The sequence below is a fragment of the Brassica rapa genome, chromosome A09 (assembly GCF_000309985.2).
Source record: "Brassica rapa cultivar Chiifu-401-42 chromosome A09, CAAS_Brap_v3.01, whole genome shotgun sequence".
NCBI classification, from domain to species: domain Eukaryota; kingdom Viridiplantae; phylum Streptophyta; class Magnoliopsida; order Brassicales; family Brassicaceae; genus Brassica; species Brassica rapa.
The window spans coordinates 17,858,370-17,878,056 of NC_024803.2; the positions used below are offsets into that span (position 1 = coordinate 17,858,370).

General features: G+C 35.7%; 5 protein-coding genes across 7 annotated transcripts; 4 read left to right on the forward strand and 1 right to left on the reverse strand.

Moving 5' to 3' along the window:
- Positions 1-3,166: 3,166 nt before the first annotated feature.
- Positions 3,167-5,175, forward strand: LOC103839899 (UDP-glucuronate 4-epimerase 5). The gene has a single exon (XM_033278939.1). The coding sequence runs from the start codon at positions 3,535-3,537 to the stop codon at positions 4,840-4,842; it is 1,308 nt and encodes a 435-aa protein (XP_033134830.1). The 5' UTR covers positions 3,167-3,534; the 3' UTR covers positions 4,843-5,175.
- A 4,268-nt stretch (positions 5,176-9,443) lies between these two features.
- LOC103839960 (disease resistance-like protein DSC2) lies at positions 9,444-14,045 on the forward strand. The gene is given in 9 exon segments (XM_018654752.2): positions 9,444-9,507; positions 9,622-9,685; positions 9,782-9,809; positions 10,676-11,401; positions 11,517-11,640; positions 11,643-11,803; positions 11,885-12,125; positions 12,128-12,239; positions 12,241-14,045. Coding segments are annotated over 9 exon segments (2,646 nt in total). The 3' UTR covers positions 13,367-14,045.
- Positions 14,046-14,182: 137 nt separating this feature from the next.
- Positions 14,183-15,733, forward strand: LOC103839901 (E3 ubiquitin-protein ligase SDIR1-like). Its single transcript, XM_009116384.3, has one exon. The coding sequence runs from the start codon at positions 14,230-14,232 to the stop codon at positions 14,890-14,892; it is 663 nt and encodes a 220-aa protein (XP_009114632.3). The 5' UTR covers positions 14,183-14,229; the 3' UTR covers positions 14,893-15,733.
- Positions 15,707-17,791, forward strand: LOC103839902. The gene has a single exon (XM_009116385.2). It carries the CDS (start codon positions 15,757-15,759, stop codon positions 16,519-16,521), a length of 765 nt encoding a protein of 254 aa, XP_009114633.2. The 5' UTR covers positions 15,707-15,756; the 3' UTR covers positions 16,522-17,791.
- Positions 17,555-19,517, reverse strand: LOC103839903 (putative transferase At4g12130, mitochondrial). Of its 3 annotated transcripts, none has more exons than XM_009116387.3 (6): positions 19,001-19,517; positions 18,627-18,853; positions 18,459-18,557; positions 18,229-18,387; positions 17,892-18,157; positions 17,555-17,782 (listed from the first exon to the last, which is right to left on the reverse strand). In XM_009116387.3, exons 1-5 carry the CDS (start codon positions 19,450-19,452, stop codon positions 17,910-17,912), a joined length of 1,185 nt encoding a protein of 394 aa, XP_009114635.1. In that variant the 5' UTR covers positions 19,453-19,517; the 3' UTR covers positions 17,555-17,782; positions 17,892-17,909. The 3 variants fall into 3 exon arrangements, with proteins under 3 accessions (XP_009114635.1, XP_033134833.1, XP_009114634.1); XM_033278942.1 differs by having other exon boundaries at positions 17,618-17,838; positions 17,872-18,157; XM_009116386.3 differs by having other exon boundaries at positions 17,647-18,157.
- Between the last annotated feature and the right edge of the window lie 170 nt (positions 19,518-19,687).

Here is a 19,687-nt window from a genome sequence, read left to right on the forward strand (position 1 = left end):
TTTTTCGGCCAGAACTAAAAAAATGCATTCTCCACTATAAAATAGAGTACTATTGGAGTATATAATAACTCTATTATAAAATTACTATATTTAAGAGTGAAAAATAGGGTGAACCATTGGAGATAGTCTAGCGATATGAAATTATCTCTCAACAGGTGATATAATGTGTACTTAGGGGCTAAATTAAGGGGTCTATGCTGTGTAGCGAACCTGACAAGACAGTGGGTGGCGGTCGGCTGCAAAATAGAGCCAGTCTGGATTGGGCAAGTACTTTGGAGTCTATATTGAATGGTGGGAGAAAACTTATCAGCTCCACTCTCATTCGTATGGTCTTCCAAACCACAATTTATTTTCTATGAAGGGAGCGTACTGTTAGACTTTAAAATTGCAGGTATCTGAGCTTATTGTGAAAGCAGTAAAAAAACAGGATCCTATTTCTTGGATACTTGTCTCTTCATATGCTTGAAATTATTTTGAGAAGATGGTTTGAAATAATATAAGAGATGAGTTTTCTAAAGGAGTTCTATTTTTAGTATTCCATGTATTATATTTTGTAAATAAGCTTTTGCTGATCAATAAACATCAAATTTCAACAAAAATATATGAAATATATTTAATCAAATCAGTTAAGTAATTGAAATTTTAGGTGATATGTTATGATGCATAGTTTATATAAGTGTCTAAATTGGTAATATCATATGGTAGACCAAGTTAGGTTCAAACTGTACTTTAGTTTTAATAGTATTGATAAACTTAGTTTCCTAAAGAAAATACAGATTGAGTATTAAATGACTTTTTCTAGTTATTTAGTAGAGAAATTGGCGTGAATATACCCAAACACATACATATTTTGTCATCTACCCTTATAAAAGGGAAACTATTTTGTCTCGCCATTTTATTCCTACAGGCTAAGGTGTCCCTCTCTCTCTCTCTCTCTCTCTCTCTCTCTCTCTCTTCTCTTCCCTATCTTCTAATCCCTTTATCTCTCGCACATGTCGTTTTTATGCTCTCATTCTTCATCATAAATCCTTTTTTTTTACTCTGATTCTTTTGACACCCATAATGCTAATGTTATTATCTCACACTAATTCCATTGTTTCCAATTTCAAATCTTGAAATCTACATTCTTTTATTTAGATAACATGCACGTTAGCAGCTATTTCATTACTTATTTACTATTATTTATATTTAATGGATTCGTAATCGATACATAAAGTGTTAGCTGTTACAAATAGATTTAGGGCTATTTGATAGATAACTGATTAGCTGTTAATTGTTTCATTAACCGATATATGATTTGTTAGTCGTTTGTTATCTGATATATAAATATTTAGCTGATAAATATCTCTTAGTGTTCAGTTAACATAATGTATACCCGCTAAATTTAGAGTTACATGTTTTCGATAAAGCTGAAGGGCTTTTTCATCCGCACAATATCAAAAGGCTACTCTTTTTTGAGTTATCCACATCTATGGGTAGTTTGCCAATTTAGTCTATCTTTGGGTATATTTGACACATTGTCCCTATTTAGTAATATAGGGTCTTATTAGAATAAGTTATATCTTTATATTTTTGGTTGTAGAATTTAAGGTGTAGATCTTTTTGTTGTAGTTTTTTTTTTGCAAGAAACTTGTAATGCACTATTTTTACTATATAAATAAAGCTTTTACAATTGCTTTTTATCTTTTGAGGTTTTTTGGATGTAGTTTAAAAAAATTAAAATAGTTTGATTAGTGCATATATGATTGTATATTATTTTTACCTATCTAGAGCATCTACTTACAACCATTCGCGACCCCATACTAGTCATTAAAAGTAGATGATTACGTATCAACAAATACAATGACCATCTAGTTTATGGAATAAGACAAATCCCCACTGAATGTTTTCAAATATTTAAAGATAATGTATTTAATCTATGATTTAGAGTGAGTTATAGTAAAAACAAATATATATTTTTTGAATATGAGTTTAAAATTTAAAATTTTACTGCACTTATGATTTTATAATGTATTTAAAAAGTAAAGTTATTAAAAGATAATAAATATTAAATTTTTAGAAGATTTATTGTGATTAAGTTTATTGTAGTAGATTTTGGGAGAATATAAAATATATATTTACATTTTAACTCTAAAGCTATTTAATTAAAAATATATCAAAATTTGGTTCATTCAACAATTAATTAAAACTCATTATGTCTTAATACTTTAAAATACTAAATTAAATTCAAGTCTGTTGGCAAATAAATAAAAGTAAATGACATCTCCATTGGGAAATAAATAAAAGTAAATGAAAATTCCAAAATTATATATGAGAAATTTCCTATAATATTTTTTAAAACTTTTTTGTCATAAAAAATCTCTAAGGCGAAAAGTGACTAAAACAATTCTATTAAAGAGTTTAAAAACACATATACCCCCTAAAGTTAATTGATATATAATTAGGAATTAGTTGTTGGGGAATGAGTTTAGGGTTTTAGATTAGAATGTAAGATTTATAATATAAATTTAAAACAATAATATTTTTATAAATTTTTAAAAATTAATTCTATTAAATGAAATATTTATTAAAGGTACTTTGGTTTTTTAATTTTAATAAATATTATTTTGATCATTTTATGGGCTATTTTGATTATAAAAACTTTTAAAAGATTTTGTACGGGATTTAAGATATATATATTATCTTCCCGAAAGCTTCGCGGAGACTACTTTACGACGACAGATATTAAATTTTAAGTTTTTTAATAGAGTAGATCCATATTATGCAAAGTACTGTGCATACTAATCGTGTTTTGTCGACAATTTCCTAGCATATTAGTGTCATATATGAAATGTTTTTCTTTGTCACAGATCAATAGTTTCCTAATACACATATAGCGTATAGTAACTCTTGTGATTGTTTCAAAATCTTAACAACCGTTATCAACAGCAAAAGATGTGTTCGCGGGTGTTATCTTGAAAACCAGTCGTGCCGTTAGTGTCATATATGAAAAGTTTTTCTTTATCACAGATCAATAGTTTCCTAATACACATATATCGTACAGTAACCCTTGTGATTGTTTATAAATAAACGTACATGCATGATCGATTACAGAATGTAATTGGATATGCAATTGCGTATCCAAATCCAACCTAAATATAGATGTAACCAAACCCAAACCAAAATTCTAAAATACCCAATTAAGTTATAGTATTGAAATACTCAGAATTCAGATAGTGATCCGAACGGAATATCCAGATCTAAGAACACATTAAAATCATTAGCCTTGAAAGGTAATCAAGATACAGGATTAAATCCAATATAATCTCTGACAGCTAAATTACCATGACTTGAAGATTTAACCAAAAATATATATATATAGTTTTAAGGGATCATAGATAAATCAATTATGAATAAAGGCACACATAGAGAGAGAGAGAGAGAGAAGTAAGTACAAGTAAAAGAAGTCTCTTCTTCGTTCCCGGAAAATCCTCATTTTGACTTGCTCCTCCATCTTTGCTCTCTCTACCAACCCTAATCGATTCGCCGGCGGAAATGTCTCACCTTGACGATCTTCCTTCCACTCCGGGCAAGTACAAAACCGATAAAGCCCTCCCGTACGGGATCCTCCACCACCACCGTTACCTCCGCCTCTCGAAACCCACGCTCTGGGCCTCTCTCTTCCTCGCTCTCTTCCTCTTCTACCTCCTCTTATCCCCTCCCCCGACCCCTTCCCGCCGCAGCCTCAACGACTCATCCCTCTCCTCCGCTAAATACGGCGGCTCTCAGTGGGAGAAACAAGTCCGCAAATCCGCCCATCCCAGGTCCCGCGGCGGTTTAACCGTTCTCGTCACCGGCGCCGCCGGATTCGTCGGAACCCACGTCTCGATCGCGCTGCGGAGACGCGGCGACGGGGTCCTGGGCCTCGACAATTTCAACCGGTACTACGATCCGAAGCTGAAGCGAGCGAGGCAAGGGCTTCTGGAGAGATCGGGAGTCTTCGTCGTTGAGGGAGACATTAACGACGCCGTTTTGCTCAAGAAGCTCTACGACGTCGTCCTCTTCACGCACGTGATGCATCTCGCCGCTCAAGCGGGTGTCCGTTACGCGATGCAGAACCCTGGATCGTATGTGAGCAGCAACATCGCTGGGTTCGTGAATCTGCTCGAAGTCTCGAAGTCGGCGAATCCTCAGCCTGCGGTTGTCTGGGCTTCGTCTAGCTCTGTTTACGGTCTCAACAAGAAAGTGCCCTTCTCGGAGAAAGACCGTACGGACCACCCCGCGAGCTTATACGCGGCCACCAAGAAAGCAGGTGAAGGGATAGCTCATACTTATAACCACATCTACGGTTTATCGCTAACCGGTTTGAGATTCTTCACGGTTTACGGGCCTTGGGGGAGACCAGACATGGCCTACTTCTTCTTCACTAAGGATATACTCAAAGGGAAGACGATTACGGTGTTCGAGTCTCCTGATAAAGGTAGTGTCGCTAGGGACTTCACTTACATTGATGATATTGTGAAAGGCTGTTTAGGTGCGTTGGATACTGCTGAGAAGAGTACTGGTAGTGGTGGCAAGAAGAAAGGTCCTGCTATGTTTAGGATTTATAATCTGGGGAATACTTCCCCTGTTCCTGTTACTAAGCTTGTGAAGATATTGGAGAAGCTGTTGAAGATGAAGGCTAAGAAAAAGGTCATGCCTTTGCCCAGGAATGGGGACGTTGAGTTCACTCATGCGAACATCACGTTGGCGCAGACTGAGATTGGGTATAAACCTGCGGTTGATCTTGAGACGGGTTTGAAGAAGTTTGTGAAATGGTATATGGGGTTTTACTCCGGCTCGAAGAAGAAGAGTTCTTGGTGAGCTCTCTCTCACTCTCAAGTCATGGTCTCAGTTTATGGTTGAACTTCGAGTCCTTGCATCCGCTGAGGAAGATTGGCTCTACTTTTAATGGACAAACATTTGGTTCTCTCAACATAAAAGCTACCTACGTATTTTGCATTGGTTCTGTATTGGTAGATTTTTCTTCATTTGTTTGCTAGTAGATTTTGAGCAATGTACAGCTTCAGGACTTTAGGTGTGTTTTGGAAACTTAATTGTCTCAATATCGGAAGAATAAATCAGCTTTGAGAGTTTGATGCATATGCACTCTGTAGTAAATCAATCTATTATGTTTGTTAACTTGTTTCTTGTGAATTGCCTATCTTTATAATGTTATATGCCTATAGATTCACAAGATTGTTCTCTAGCCTGAAGTCTGTACACTGTTAATCACCATGAATGATTTTCATAGCCTTCTACTAATTCATCTTTATCGACAAGGCCTTGAAGATCCAACACCATCTTCATTATCCATCTCTGATCTCCACTGATTCCACATCTGTTCCATTCACACTCTCATCATCATCAGAATCAAACTCGCAACTCTAAACGCCGCATGAAGAACCTCTCGCCATCTCCAAAGCAGAATCATAAGTCTATTCCAGCTTCTTCAACATTGATGTCCATCCAAATAGAGCATTTATATAGAGATGATAACTAATGTTTGTTTTGTGTTAAAATGAGAACAATCCAAATGATCCGTCCAAATGAATTTTAAAATCTTAACCTAAAATGAAACTTATCCAAATGACTCATCCAAGTGAATATATTGGATCCATATGGATAGAAATGAACCTGTACAAAAACTCTTATGCATATAAAATATTTAGAACAATGTTTAGATAAACAAATAATCATTATATATTTTCTCAAAAAGCTACAAAACCCCCATATTCCACTAAAATTGAAAATTTGCATTATCCCACAAAAACTAAAAAATCACATTTTCGTAAAAACCGCAAAAACTTATTTTCTCGTCACTGCACCAACACATATTAGGTATTCTCAAAGTTTTTACTCTTGTTTGGCAACCATATATCCCACTCATGTGGGAATAACCCGGAATTTGACTCATTAGGCGAAAAAAGATTACAAAAGAAGAAAATGGATGAGAGGAAAGGGGATAAGGGATTGGGAAAACAGAAGAAATGGGGGAAAACTCAAATATATGGTTTACATAGAATGTTAGGTTAGTTTGGCGGGGTGTGATATTTTGGAATTTTGGTGGAAAAAATTTAGGAAATTGAGTTAGAATTTTTCTTTTTTGTACGAATAGGAAAAAACTCAAAAAAAAATTACCTAAATTTGTAGTTTTACTAAAATCATCAAAGTTATATTTCTATTTTTTAGGTTTTTTAAGTTATAATGTACTTAAAATACATATATTATGATTTTCAATCTTATTTAATCATTTATTTTCTAATAATATTATAATATATGCAGATCCGGCTTAGAAATTGTTTGGGCCTTGTGCAATGATATATAAAACAGAAACAAACTATGGTGTATTACTTATTTTTGTGAAATTTTGGATTCTATTTTGTAAATTTTCAGAAATTTTGGACCCTAAAATATTAAGAGAGATTTAGCGTAATACATCAATCGGAGGCTAAAACTAAAGTCTCACACTTGACAAGACGTAAAGGTAAATTGTTATACTTTTTGTGCCTTGAAATGCCAATATTGCCCTATCTTCTTCTTCTCCTTCTTCATTAATCTTCTTCTCCATCTCAAATTCATACATTTTATTTTATTCTAGTTTTGCTGATGTAGGATCTTCCACAAAAATTCAACGCTCATATCATCTGGAATAATTTTTACTCACTTCTTCTCAATCTGGATATATGTTGGATCCTCCACAGAAACTCCCAGATTATAATCCTTGCAATGAATTTCATTATTACAATCAACTCCTCAAATCCACTTTAACCAATTTCATTTATGAATCTCTTAATCACCGTCATTTTCCGCTCTAATCTTAATATCACCTCAATCCACATCATAACAGTAGACACTGGTTTATTAATATATACACCTGACAAGACGTAAAAGTAAATTATTGTACTTTTTGTGCCTTGAAATGCCAAAATTGCCTATACCTTCTTCTTCATATCTTCTCCATCTCAAATTCAAACAAATTTTTATTCTAGTTTCGCCGATGTCGAATCTTCCACAAAAATTCAACATTCATATCAACTGTAATAATTTTCACTCACTTCTTCTCAAACCTGCATATATGTTGGATCCTCCACAGAAACTCTCATATTTTAATCCTTGCAATGAATTTCATTGTTACAATAAACTCCTCAAATCCACTTTAACCAATTTCATTTATGAATCTTTTAATCATCGTCATTTTCCGCTCTAGTTTTAATATCACCTCAATCCACATAATAACAACATACACTGGTTTATTAATATACTTAGAAGATAACTTAATTGTTATGGGTTAATTTTCATGTTAGTTGGATAAGAAAATGACGATTCTTTAGGAAATACATAACACTTGGGAAACAACGAACAAAAATATTATCAACACTAAAAAAATCAATACTACACTTAAAAATGAATATTTATTATTTGGTATCAAATCATATATCAGCTAAGAAATCACGTATCAGATAACAATTCACGTATCTACTAACATATCATGTAACGATCCATGCATCAACTAATTAATTATGTATCATAGAAATGTATCAGCTGTATTGTTTACTAAACCATGTAAAAATTAAAGAAATCTATTTTGTACCATCTAATCAGTCATTTATTAATTAGCCATAATTTATTTCTAACAGCTAACAACATATGTATCAATTATAAACACCTAGGGTTGGCCTGCCCGTGAAAAAGCTATTTTATATAAATATATATTAATTTATGAAGTATTTAAAAAATCAGCATGGAATGAAAACGATTTTATTAAACGAATAAATAATGAATAGAATTCTGAGACAGTGATACAAATTTATTTTTAGGTCCGTTGTTTGGTTATATTTATGAATTATAACTTTTATGGGATCGCTTTTTAAAATATAAGGGCATGATTATCGGCGTCCCAAACCGCGTCCTTACCGAATTAAAACGAAAAATTAAATCGAAATGAAATAAAAATGAAGAAAACGTATGTTAATTAAGAGTTAAAAATGGGATAAGCTGAACTTCCCTCTAGGTCTAAATTGTCTTCCTCGTAAACTCAGGTTACTGCACTGGGACTACTGTCCATTGAGAGTTCGGTACAGATTGTTCCATACGCTTCTTCGTTTTATAGATAGATACTTTACACATTGTTCTAGTGTCATACTCTTGTTATCCTCATTCATTGAAATGGATGTGATTTTTGTGTGTGTTTGATATCATGTTCAGAGGATGGTAACAGTCTAAATGGCATCGTGAGGAAGTAGCATCCAAAATCCACTCAGTCTGCTGACTTTTTTTTTTTTACCTCTAAAGTGAAAACCCTTTAAAGATATGCGTGTATATATTCCTAAATCAAGACACTAAAGTAAAGTTACGTATATATTCAGGACCGCTAAAGTAAAGTCTAAAGCGTTCTTGTTGTATAGTTTTCAAGGATAAAAGATGTTTCCACGGCTTTTGAGAAACAACGGATAGTAGTTCATAACAACAGAACACAAATTGAGTGTTTTATATTGGACCGTCGTATTCATCCAAAAATAAATAAAAATGAAGATGCAACCCAAAAATAATTCGAGAATGAATATGATAGTTTTTCTTTCTTTTTCATCAAACAACGGTTATATTTCTCAAACTTGATGTTGTTTCAGGAACCAGACTAGAAACAAAACAACCAGTATAATACTATTCCCTATTGAAAGTTCTTGCTATCTTTGCTAATGACTCTAAAGAAACATTTTCAGAAATGGGAATAAACACAATAGAGAAAGATTTATTCTTCAGTCTTGTCAGTTCCTTTAATTCGGTTGAAAGGATAACAAAATATAATACTTTTATATATGTTGGTTAACTTGTTATTGCACATTTCTTCTTCATCATCCAGAAGGCAGCATAGTATCGATTCTGCAAAACAAAACAAATATATAGTTCATTTTCTTCTGTTGCAGTGAGAAAACCAAATATAATTGAAATATATATGAAAAACTTGAATTATATTTTTCATTTGAAGTAAACTCTTCAACTAATAGACCATCTAAACTGTTTACTAGGCAAATTTTACTTAAGTTATTAACAAATAATGACTTAGACTTATACATATTTCAGTTTTCTCCTCTCGCAATGAAATTGTGTTTGTTAAGCATAAAAGAGTCGCAATTGAGAGGTCTAAGAGATAAAGTTTTTTCTTCTCTACAGACCTTTCAACAACTCTTTTGGTTGTGGTTGATTGGTATTTTAGGTGGTGGTATATAAAAAAAGACTAAAAATGGTGAAAAGAAAACTTGGACACTAATATTTTAGAATAAAACCAATCAAAAATGTCTAATTTCAGATTTTTCGGATCATCTTACAAAAAACTACTTACTTTTTTTTATATATACACGTTTTCACATTTATAGTTTTCTATCGTAAAATACCAAAACGTTTATTTGAAAAGAAGAATTACAATGTCATCATCCAAATCTGCTATATTCTGTATTGTGCTTTTTTCTTTCGTTAGCCTTCATGAAGGTATGTCATCTAAGTTTAGGTTTCGTTCAATCATTTACTATCATTACCAGTATAAACATAATCATATCCTCCATTATGTTTTAATTGGTTTGTTCTTTATTTTCTTTTATATAGGTTTCAACCATAGACATCTTTTAGCCGTACCAAGACCGTGCTCTCCAACAGCGAATGGTAAATGGTGCTGCTACCCATCTGGATTTGCATATTGCAACGACAGCCAAAGGAGATGTGAAAAACAATGCAAAGCTATACCCTAAGTGCAATATAATTGCAGGGAAACCCTCTCAGTTTCCAAAGGAAAAGTATATTATTATAGTTATGTGAATATGTTTTAAATCATAAAACCAATTGAAATGACAGCTGTGAATAAGAGATTTTACCAGGATCTCAAGATTTCTTAAACAAGAATTTCTCTCTCTTCTTTTTATGAATTTTTATCATTTTATTTTTTCTTAAACTAAGAGTATATTCTAATAAAATAGCATTTGTTCTTAAAATTTAATGTTAATAAGATTTTATTTTCTTTACTTTGAAATTGATATACTAAAATATTAAATAATAAAAGTCAACCTTTTTAATTTTGTAAAAATAAAAGACTGGTACTTTTATTTTCTTATTGTTTTGTCATATTCTAATTAGTCTTTTATCTATATAATCCGTTTATTTTCTTAAAAGTATATTCTATTTTGTATATGTTTTATTGTAAATGTTTGAATTCAATTAAAAATAAATTTATAAAGATATTAATGTGGTATAGTAATTAATAATAACTAATAGTAAATATGTAAAGATATTAATTTAATGATTGAATCAAGGTTAATTATACTACGGAAGCGTAATGGAAAAGAAAACAATATAATATATCGAGCGGATTTTCAAGGAATTTTTCCTTCACAGTTTAACCACATGTGTAACTAAACACTAACACCGTCTTCACTTCTGTTAAACATAGTTGGCATCCTCTAAATCGTGTTAAATATAGTTAATGTTGTCTAAATCAATGTGTAAAATCTGCAAATTTCAAAAATTTGTGTATTAAATTGGAAACAAAAATTAATTCGTGTATTAAATGGAAATCCAAAATAGTTTGTGCATTTTATTAGCAAATGAAAATTAGTTCATATATATTTAAGAAATTTTATTTTCATAATTTAAACATGTGTTTTAGTTAAACACTAACACATGCAATGTTCTTGTTATTCTTGATGGGGTTGATCAGTTAGAGCAACTAAATGCAATGGCCAAAGAAACTCAGTGGTTTGGCTATGGAAGTAGGATTCTCATCACAACACAAGATCAAAGACTTTTGAGTGCACATGGTATCAGCCATATTTACAAGCTGAACCTTCCAGCTACGGATGAAGCTCTCCAGATCTTCTGTCTATACGCTTTCGGCCAAAAGTTCCCACATGATGGTTTTAAGAAACTTGCTATGGAGTTTACTCAACTTGCGGGTGAACTTCCTCTGGGTCTTAGAGTTATGGGATCTTATCTACGAGGAATGTCCTTGGGCGAGTGGGAAGACGCACTACCAAGGTTAAGGACAAGCCTTGACGGTGAGATTGGTGAGATCGAAAGAACTCTAAGATTTAGCTACGACGCCTTAAGCGATAAAGATAAAGCTCTTTTTCTGCACATAGCATGCTTGTTCCACGGTTTTCGAGCTGACCATGTGAAACAGTGGCTTGCTAACAGCGGTTTGGACGTTAACCATGGATTGGAAGTCTTAACTCGTAAATCTCTCATAACTTCAAATGTGGGTTTCTTAGGGATGCATTCTTTGCTGCAACAACTGGGCGTTGACATTGTCCGTAAAGAATCTATCAGAGAGCCTGGAAAACGTCAGTTTTTAGTAGATGTTGATGACATTGCTGATGTTATCACAGACAATGCAGTAAGTATATATATATATATATATATATATATATATATATATCTACAGCTGACTGACTACGTACTTAGTCAATTAACTAAATCATATATACGTCTTTGCTTTGGAAACAACACAGGGCACTGGGACTATCCTAGGCATAATGCTCAATATCTCTAAGATCGAGGACGCATTAGTGGTAGAAGAAAGCGTGTTTGATGGGATGACTAATCTTCAGTTTTTGATATTTCACCACTGTTTAAGGGAAACTTCCCTCTAGGTCTAAATTGTCTTCCTCGTAAACTCAGGTTACTGCACTGGGACTACTGTCCATTGAGAGTTTGGCCCTCTACGTTCTCCACAAAGTTTCTCGTTGAACTTATAATGCGGGGGAGCAAATTTGAGAAGCTGTGGGAAGGAATCCAGGTAAAATACTTTTTGTATTGAAAAAAAAAAACATCTTGACTCTAAACACATGAAGTGTGTGTGTGCCCTTTGTTTGTGCAGTCACTTAAGAATCTCAAGCGGATTGATTTGAGTGATGCCAGGAGCTTGAAAGATATTCCAGATCTCTCAAACGCCACTAACCTCGAGTCATTGCTTCTCTCGTTCTGCACGAGTCTATTGGAAATTCCTTCCTCTGTTGGAAACTGTACTAGTCTTAAGACACTGGATCTCAGTTGCACAAGTCTTGTGAACCTCCCATCCTCTATTTGTAATGCCACTAGTCTCGAGAAACTGGTCCTTAGTGGTTGAAAACTTTTCCAGAGATCACCACGAACATCCAAGAACTCAATCTGAGTAGTACAGCAATCGAAGAAATGCCTTCATCTCTCAGGTTGTGGTCTTGTCTCTATAAACTAGAGATGCAGAAGCCTGAAGGTGTTTCCACCTGTTCCTGAAGGAATTGAAGAGCTGGACTTGAGTGATACATTAATAGAACAAGTTCCTCCGTGGATCGAGAATCTCTCTCAGCTTCGACACTTGGCTATGTTCAGATGCTGGAAGCTGGACAATGTTTCATTATCAAGAATATCCAAGATGGTAGGTGTTTCTTGTATGCAAATTACTCGTGGTGATAAGGATACCTCTAGGTATGTGGAAGTAAACATCAGGTGGTTTTCTGACTTCTTAAACCAGTGGACTTTACAGACGGACATGTTACAGATTTGTCTGCCAGAGACGGTTTACATTTCTCCACTGTCACTGTTTTTCATCCGTAATGATTTCAAGACTATTCCAGATTACATCAAACAACTTCCTCAACTAAAACAGCTTTCACTCTATGAATGTCCAAGTCTTGTATCGTTACCTCAGCCTCCAGATTCCCTTTCATCTTTAGATGCGGAGAACTGTGTCTCACTTGAGACCATAGATGGCTCCTTTCACAATCCAGACATCCGTCTGAATTTTTTGAACTGCGTCAAGTTGAATCATGAGGCGAGAGAGCTCATCCAGACATCGGTTTGCAAACATGCGCTTTTACCCGCTGGAGAAGTTTCCGGACACTTCATTCATCGAGCTACTGGAGGCTCCATAACAATCCATTTGAAAGAGAGGCATCTTCCTATGTTCTTGAAATTTAAGGCTTGTCTTTTAATGATCGACGACGAGGGCGATGTTGATGAGGAGGATGATGACTATGACTATGACTATGACGAGGAGGTCATAGTCTATGGTGATTATGATACTTACCCACATAGCGATCATTATAAGAAACAGGATACTATGAGGCTATCTTGTCGCGTCGACGGCAAACAGAATGGGGTCACTACTCGATATGGATCGAGTGTGCATATATTACCAACTCCACGTGCATTCACAGACCATATCTATGTATTTGAAGCTTCTTTTTCTCTAGACGAGTGCAGCAATCCTGAAGGAGAAAGCGAACTTGTCTTTGACTTCAAGGTTCACGATTACTTTTGGGTGATAAAAGAGTGTGGTCTTCAACTCTTGGAGCTCCCTCATGTTCATGAACACGACTGATGAGATGTTCCGATAGAGTAGACAATTGGAACATTAACACTTACATTCATACTATAGGAACTTCCACAAAGCTCTGTTGTTCATGTCTTTCTGAAGCCCCGTTTAATCTTCACCACTGAAACCAGGTTTCTAGAGAACTTGTAACACAAACAAAGCTACAAACTTGATTACTGCCTGCCACTAACAAAACTACAGCTCTTTTATATTTCTCAATTTTCATCGTGTACTTTGCCCACAGGCTTCACTCTTTAATGCCCTTTAGCTGACTCGATCTGTTTCATACGTTTCTGATTCTCCTTCTCGTGTGAATCTGATGGAAATGACTAACCGTAGGTAACAGTCAGTGAGAAAGAAGTAGAAGACTACCTGATTTCATAAAATCATCGGAGTCCGCAACTTTTCAAATGATTTCATTTAATCCGAATTTATATCTTTTCAAAAGCCGATGGGGTGAAGACAATAGGCCTATTTCGTAAACGTGAGAATTTTGTTTTTTTTTTTTATCAATATAAACGTGAGAGTTTTGAATCTCAAAAATAAAAGTAAAAATTTTAAAAATATTCCCATCCCCCTGAAATAAATGTGGCCGACCCAAACACCTAAAAAAAATGAAATTCGTTGTTTAAAACAAAAAAACGAAAGTTCTTTTCACTAATTAATAAACCAGAAAAAGGAAATTTATAACAATTACAAACAGTAAAAAGGAAATTTTTTATATTAAAAAAGAAAAAAAAACAATGACGCGCTTATAAATCTCATTAACATAACCCTACACGTCACAATCTCATTCTCTTAATTGCTACACTCGTATAATTCTCTTTCTTCTCTCACAGTAAATTGTACTATCTTCATCAGTCTTTCTTATGCATTTTTCAAACATGAATATTCAACAACTGGATTTTCGCGTAATGCAGTCGAGACCTCTTTCGCCATCAGAAGGATACGAAAACTTAGTCGCTATCACCATCGACATAAAATCTGACCGGTCCACTCCGGTTTATCCACCCGTTCTCATCAACATCAGTCTCCATAGTTCAAGTCCCCGCTACATTTTCCAACAACTTGTCATGGAACAAGAGACTCAAGATACTAACCATCTTCGCTTATTAGCATATTTAGCCGAACAGATCTCAACGGCTGCAACCTCATTAGGTTTTGGACACAACGGTTTTGTCATGGAAATCGACTACAAAGTTGTTTACGTGGTGGTTAGGTCTGATCATCCTCCTCGAGACGAGTCGTTATCGTCGAGGGCTTCCTTGTTGAGGTTGGTTCTATCAGGGGGTGTCAGATATAGAGAGGAAACCAAGGGTTTGAAGATGGAAACAGAGCCGTGTTCTATATGTCTCGACAATCTCGTCGTCTCCGGTCGTTCGAACTCGAAACGTGGTATCCCTACGCGTATGACATGTTCCCATGTCTTCCACGATGGTTGTCTCTTGGAATGGCTTCAACGCAAAAACACTTGCCCTTTGTGTCGGACTGTGCTGTACGATCGGTCTACGATTTTGAACAATGTGGATTGAAATTAAGGTTTTGAAGAGGACATTGGATGTCGTAGTTCCCAAAATATGTAATTTTGTTTTTATTTTTTTCATTTAGGGTTTTCAATCGATTGAAAGAGTGATGAAATTTGAATAGCATCAGTACTTACTTCTTATTACATAAATCTCCAAAGTCAAACATAACTCAAATGGTTTTATGATCACATACAAGTAACAAATTAAGTCTTTCTTTTTCTGTTACACACCAAAACATTTGACACCTACACAGACACCAAAGTATCATCCCACAAAGCTGCATATGTAGTGTAATTCTAATCCTTCATGCTGAGAGAGTCGTTTCTTAGAGTAATTGTAATCCTTCATGATGATTATCTAAACTGAACAAACTATATCACTTGTATGAGTAGTTTCTGTCTCACAGTCAACTCTTCGATCACCTTCTCTACACAGAAAGTTAAAGATCAAAAGTGCCCTATTTATATTTTAAAGTCACCAAAACGAATTAGAAAACACAACAAATTTAAGGGTTTTAATCAATTAAAATGAAAATTGTATATGGTAGGTAGTGTAATTGTAATTCTTCATGATGATTATCTAAACTGAACAGCCTATATCACTTGATGAGTAGTTTATGTCTCACAGTCAACCCTTGGATCACCTTCTCCACACAGAAAGTTAAAGATCAGAAGTGTCCTATTTATATTTTAAAGTCACCAAAACGAATTAGAAAACACAACAAATTTAAAGGTTTTAATCAATTAAAATGAAAATTGTATATCCTACCACCTGAAATTACAATAACTAATTTATAATTGTCCTCGACCCATAAAAGCCAAAAAAGGAAACTTTTAACCAAACAGAAAGAAAAAAAAAGGAAAGTGATCGATGACGACACGCTTATATCTCACTTACATAACCTTAAGAAGCTTCACAAGTCATTCTTTAAAAAAAAGTTCTCTCTTTCTTCTCTGTTTTCAGAACATGATTCGTCCTCGTGTGGAGCTGAGCGACCTCAAACATGAGAGACGTTCAGGAAGCTACGTAAACTCGATCATCATCGTCGTCGACACAATATCTGATGAGATTCAAGTTTCTCCAAGCGTTCGCGTAGATATAAGTCTCCCTAGTTTCTTAGGTCGTCACCGCATCCGAAGGCTCATCCAAGATCAACTCATCAACCGTCGTTGGTTATCCCCGAAGATCTCAAGGACTGCAACCAAGTTAGGGTTTAGCCGCAGAGAGGTTCTCCAAGATCAATTCGCTAGCCACCGTTGGTTGTCTGATAAATTAGCCCCAGGGATCTCAGAGATTGCAGCAAGGTTAGGTTTTGGTTGTAACGGTTTAATTGTGACCATCACTGTCAAGATAATCCCTTCTCCGTTGAAGGAAGAGGTGTTAACGAGGATGGTTCAACTAGGGAAGATGAGGAAAGAGGAGTTGAAGACTTCTAAGATGGAAACAGAACCGTGTTCTATTTGTCTGGATAATCTTGTCTCCGATAAACATGGTGTCTCTACACGCATGACCTGTTCCCATGTCTTCCATGAAAAATGTCTATTGGTGTGGTTTCAACGCAAAAACACTTGCCCCTTGTGTCGGACTGTGCTGTACGATCGATTGATGATTGGGAACAAAGGGAGTAGAAATTAGGGGTTCATCTATTGATTCAAAACTTGGGTGACACGTTTTATATATTGTTATATGTTATAATTTCCGTAACTGATTTGTAATTTGTGTGTGTTTGAATCAGTTCAAGATGTTTAAATTTTGAATAACATCATTACTTCTTATTACATAAATCTCCAGTCATTCACAATTCAATGGTTTTATGTTAACATACAATTCTTAAAGTCTTAATACAAAATAGTCTTAATCGACGCCCAAAGGAACTCGCCTTTCTTTTTCTGTTTAATCAACTTAATCACCAAAAAATTGACACCTGCATTCATACTATAGGAACTTCCACAAAGCTCTGTTGTGTGCTATGTTGTACTAATCATGTCTTTCTGAAGCCCCGTTCAATCTTCACCACACCATTTTACAGTGATATATATATGTAAGCCCTCGTAATACAAATGTACCCACTGAAACCAGGTTCTAGAGAAGTTGGAAGTGTAGCTTGCATTTGCCAAGACAATCGTTCAGCTTCACAGTTCCTATTAGGCAGACAGGTTCGGATAGTTAGGGTAATTCGGTTCGATTAGTTCGTTTTTTTGGGTAATTTAATTAAACTAACATCTCGCGAAATTTGGTTCGTTTCGATTTAGTTCTACTAAAACAAACCAAAGTTTTTGTTTCGATTATAATTCATTTAAAAATTTAAGTAAAATCGGTTAAACTCAAAATAATTTTGTTAGCTTCGTTAGCTGATTCAAAATTTTGAATGATTCGATTCAACATTTTTGATTTTTTCGGTCCAAAATTTGGTTTTGTTCTTTTCTCGAAAAATAGAACTAACCGATTACCGAACCAAAAACTAAAACCAAAGTTTTTTACAAACTTGCCGATTGGAACCAAGCTTCAGTTCGGTTTGGGTGGTTGGGTTAAAAATCCGAGACCTATGCAGAAGTAAACTGTTTCACCAGCCTTTGATTAGTTTGATCTAACTCATTATAATTAGTGCACCAGTGTCTTTTGGGTGGAGTCCGTTCAGAATCGAACTAAGATCAGACTTGTTAGCAAATGCATCTACAAGACCGCCAAACTCAATAAACTTGAATTTTGACAGAGAGTATTCATATAGCAGTTAGCACAAAATCATCCAGCGACTATAACTGGCCGGAAAGTTTCAACCTTTATTACTTGTTAAACAGTGTAATACAAAAACAAAGGTACGAACTTGCTTGCTGCCTGCCAGAAACATTAAAGGGCAGCTTCTCGCCGTAAAAGTATTCAACTTTATTCTGTAAAACTACAAAAACAAACACCGACAACAGGAATCTTGTTACCGGAGCATCTAATAGTAGATGTAATCATATTATGTATAGCCACAAGATTTTGTTCAAATATTTTGTTATAACCTCAAAAGAAGTAGTTTACTAGGCAGAGGCAACCCCTGACTGATTCTGTTGGAACCACTCAGCAGGCCACCACGTCGGTCTAATCGCCTCCACCTTCACCTCCTCTGACCCGCTGCTTACGGACAGTTCACCTGATGCTCTAAAGGCTTCCTCTACTCTCATCACTCCCATTCCTCGGCTACCCAAAGCCGTTGAAACCGTCCCCACTTTCTTGCCGCTTCCTGATTCAACCACCTCAGCTCCAGCTGCTATTTTCTGGTTCGCCTCTGCATTAACCAACCACCAATTACTAATCTTTTGCATTCTTGACCACAAAGATTCAAAGAAAATTTTTGACCTTTCCCATTGCTATCAACGAATCGTAAAGGGACTAGGCGTTTGCGGATGACACCACGGTGGTGAGTACGAGCTATAAGCTCTTGTCCAACATAGCAGCCTTTGTCAAAGCTTATCGCATTAAGACCAACGAAGTTATACTCAAGCGGAATCGCTTCACCTGTCGGTTGCACAACATATAATAAAGAAGAGGGCATCAATGAATTAGAAAGAAAAGAAGAGAGATAATACCTTTAGGTATTTCAGATGATCCTTCAGCAACTCCATGCTCTAACCTCCACAAAAGGTAATTGCTTTCATCTGTTTCTTTATCCGCCTCAACCAAAGGCGCTGCAAAGCAAAGTAAAATCAGTATTCAAAGCTCAAGAACTAAAGCTTTGATTCGATCAAGAACCTTACGCGTAGCATCAGAAGGAAAGATACTTCTGTAACCGAGACACTCCAACCTTGGATCCTCGTACCATTGCCACCCATACTTGTTACCACTAGCTGTAGATTCACCAGCACGATCAACACCACCTCCCCAACCAACAGACGAAGATCCAGAAAGGTTTCTACCGTAACGCTGCCAACACGAGAACTCCTCTCCAACGTTTTCAATATCAACTTTGGACCTCAAACGATATCTATCAAACATTCCACAAACACTACACGTCAGAGCTAAACCCTTAACAAGAAAAAGGTTCCTTCTTCTACACGAATCTAAATGTAAACCCTAATCAGTAAGGAGATTGTCTAAAAGACCTAATAATAGAGATGGCAAAAAAGCTTACTTTTTTAGTGTTTCAAGCAACTCATCGAGGACAGAGACATCAACATCTGCAAACAACTCAACAGACCCATCACCACCCGGATCCGACCCGGGTCCGGAACCGGTTCTATCGAGCTTTTCGTCGGGTCTCGTCGGGCTGTACAGGAAAAAATCGTACATAAACCTTCCCTGGGGAGTTAACAGCGCCGCGTACATAGGCGGCGTGGAAACGGAAGGCATGTTCGGAGTAGGAACCGTGGAGCTTTTCTCGCCGGCGGATTCACCGAACCTCCGTACATCGTTGGTCAACAATCCCTGGAGAAATTTAACCGTATCCGGTCCGCTAAACCGGACGACGGATCGGGATTTGAGCTTAGATGCCATCGGACCGGCATCTTCGAGACCGCTGTGTATGTACCGGCGGTAAATGCCGGTTGAATTGGAGATTTGACGGCGGAGACTGAATCGGAGCATTGTAATCGTGTGAAGGCTTTGTTCGTATTGTTTCTTCGTCTCTGCGGTTTAACGATTGCTTTGGAGGAAGAAGCTCTAAGACAAAGCCACGTGAATGACACGTGCGTTGAGCTTGACCTCTGCTTTGTGACACGTGTTGCCTAGGAAGTGTTCGGTCAGCATTTCTTTTGCCTCATTCGACGTTTGCGTTTAGACCAATTCCAGTAGATCTTTATTTTATTTTTTTGAAAAAGAT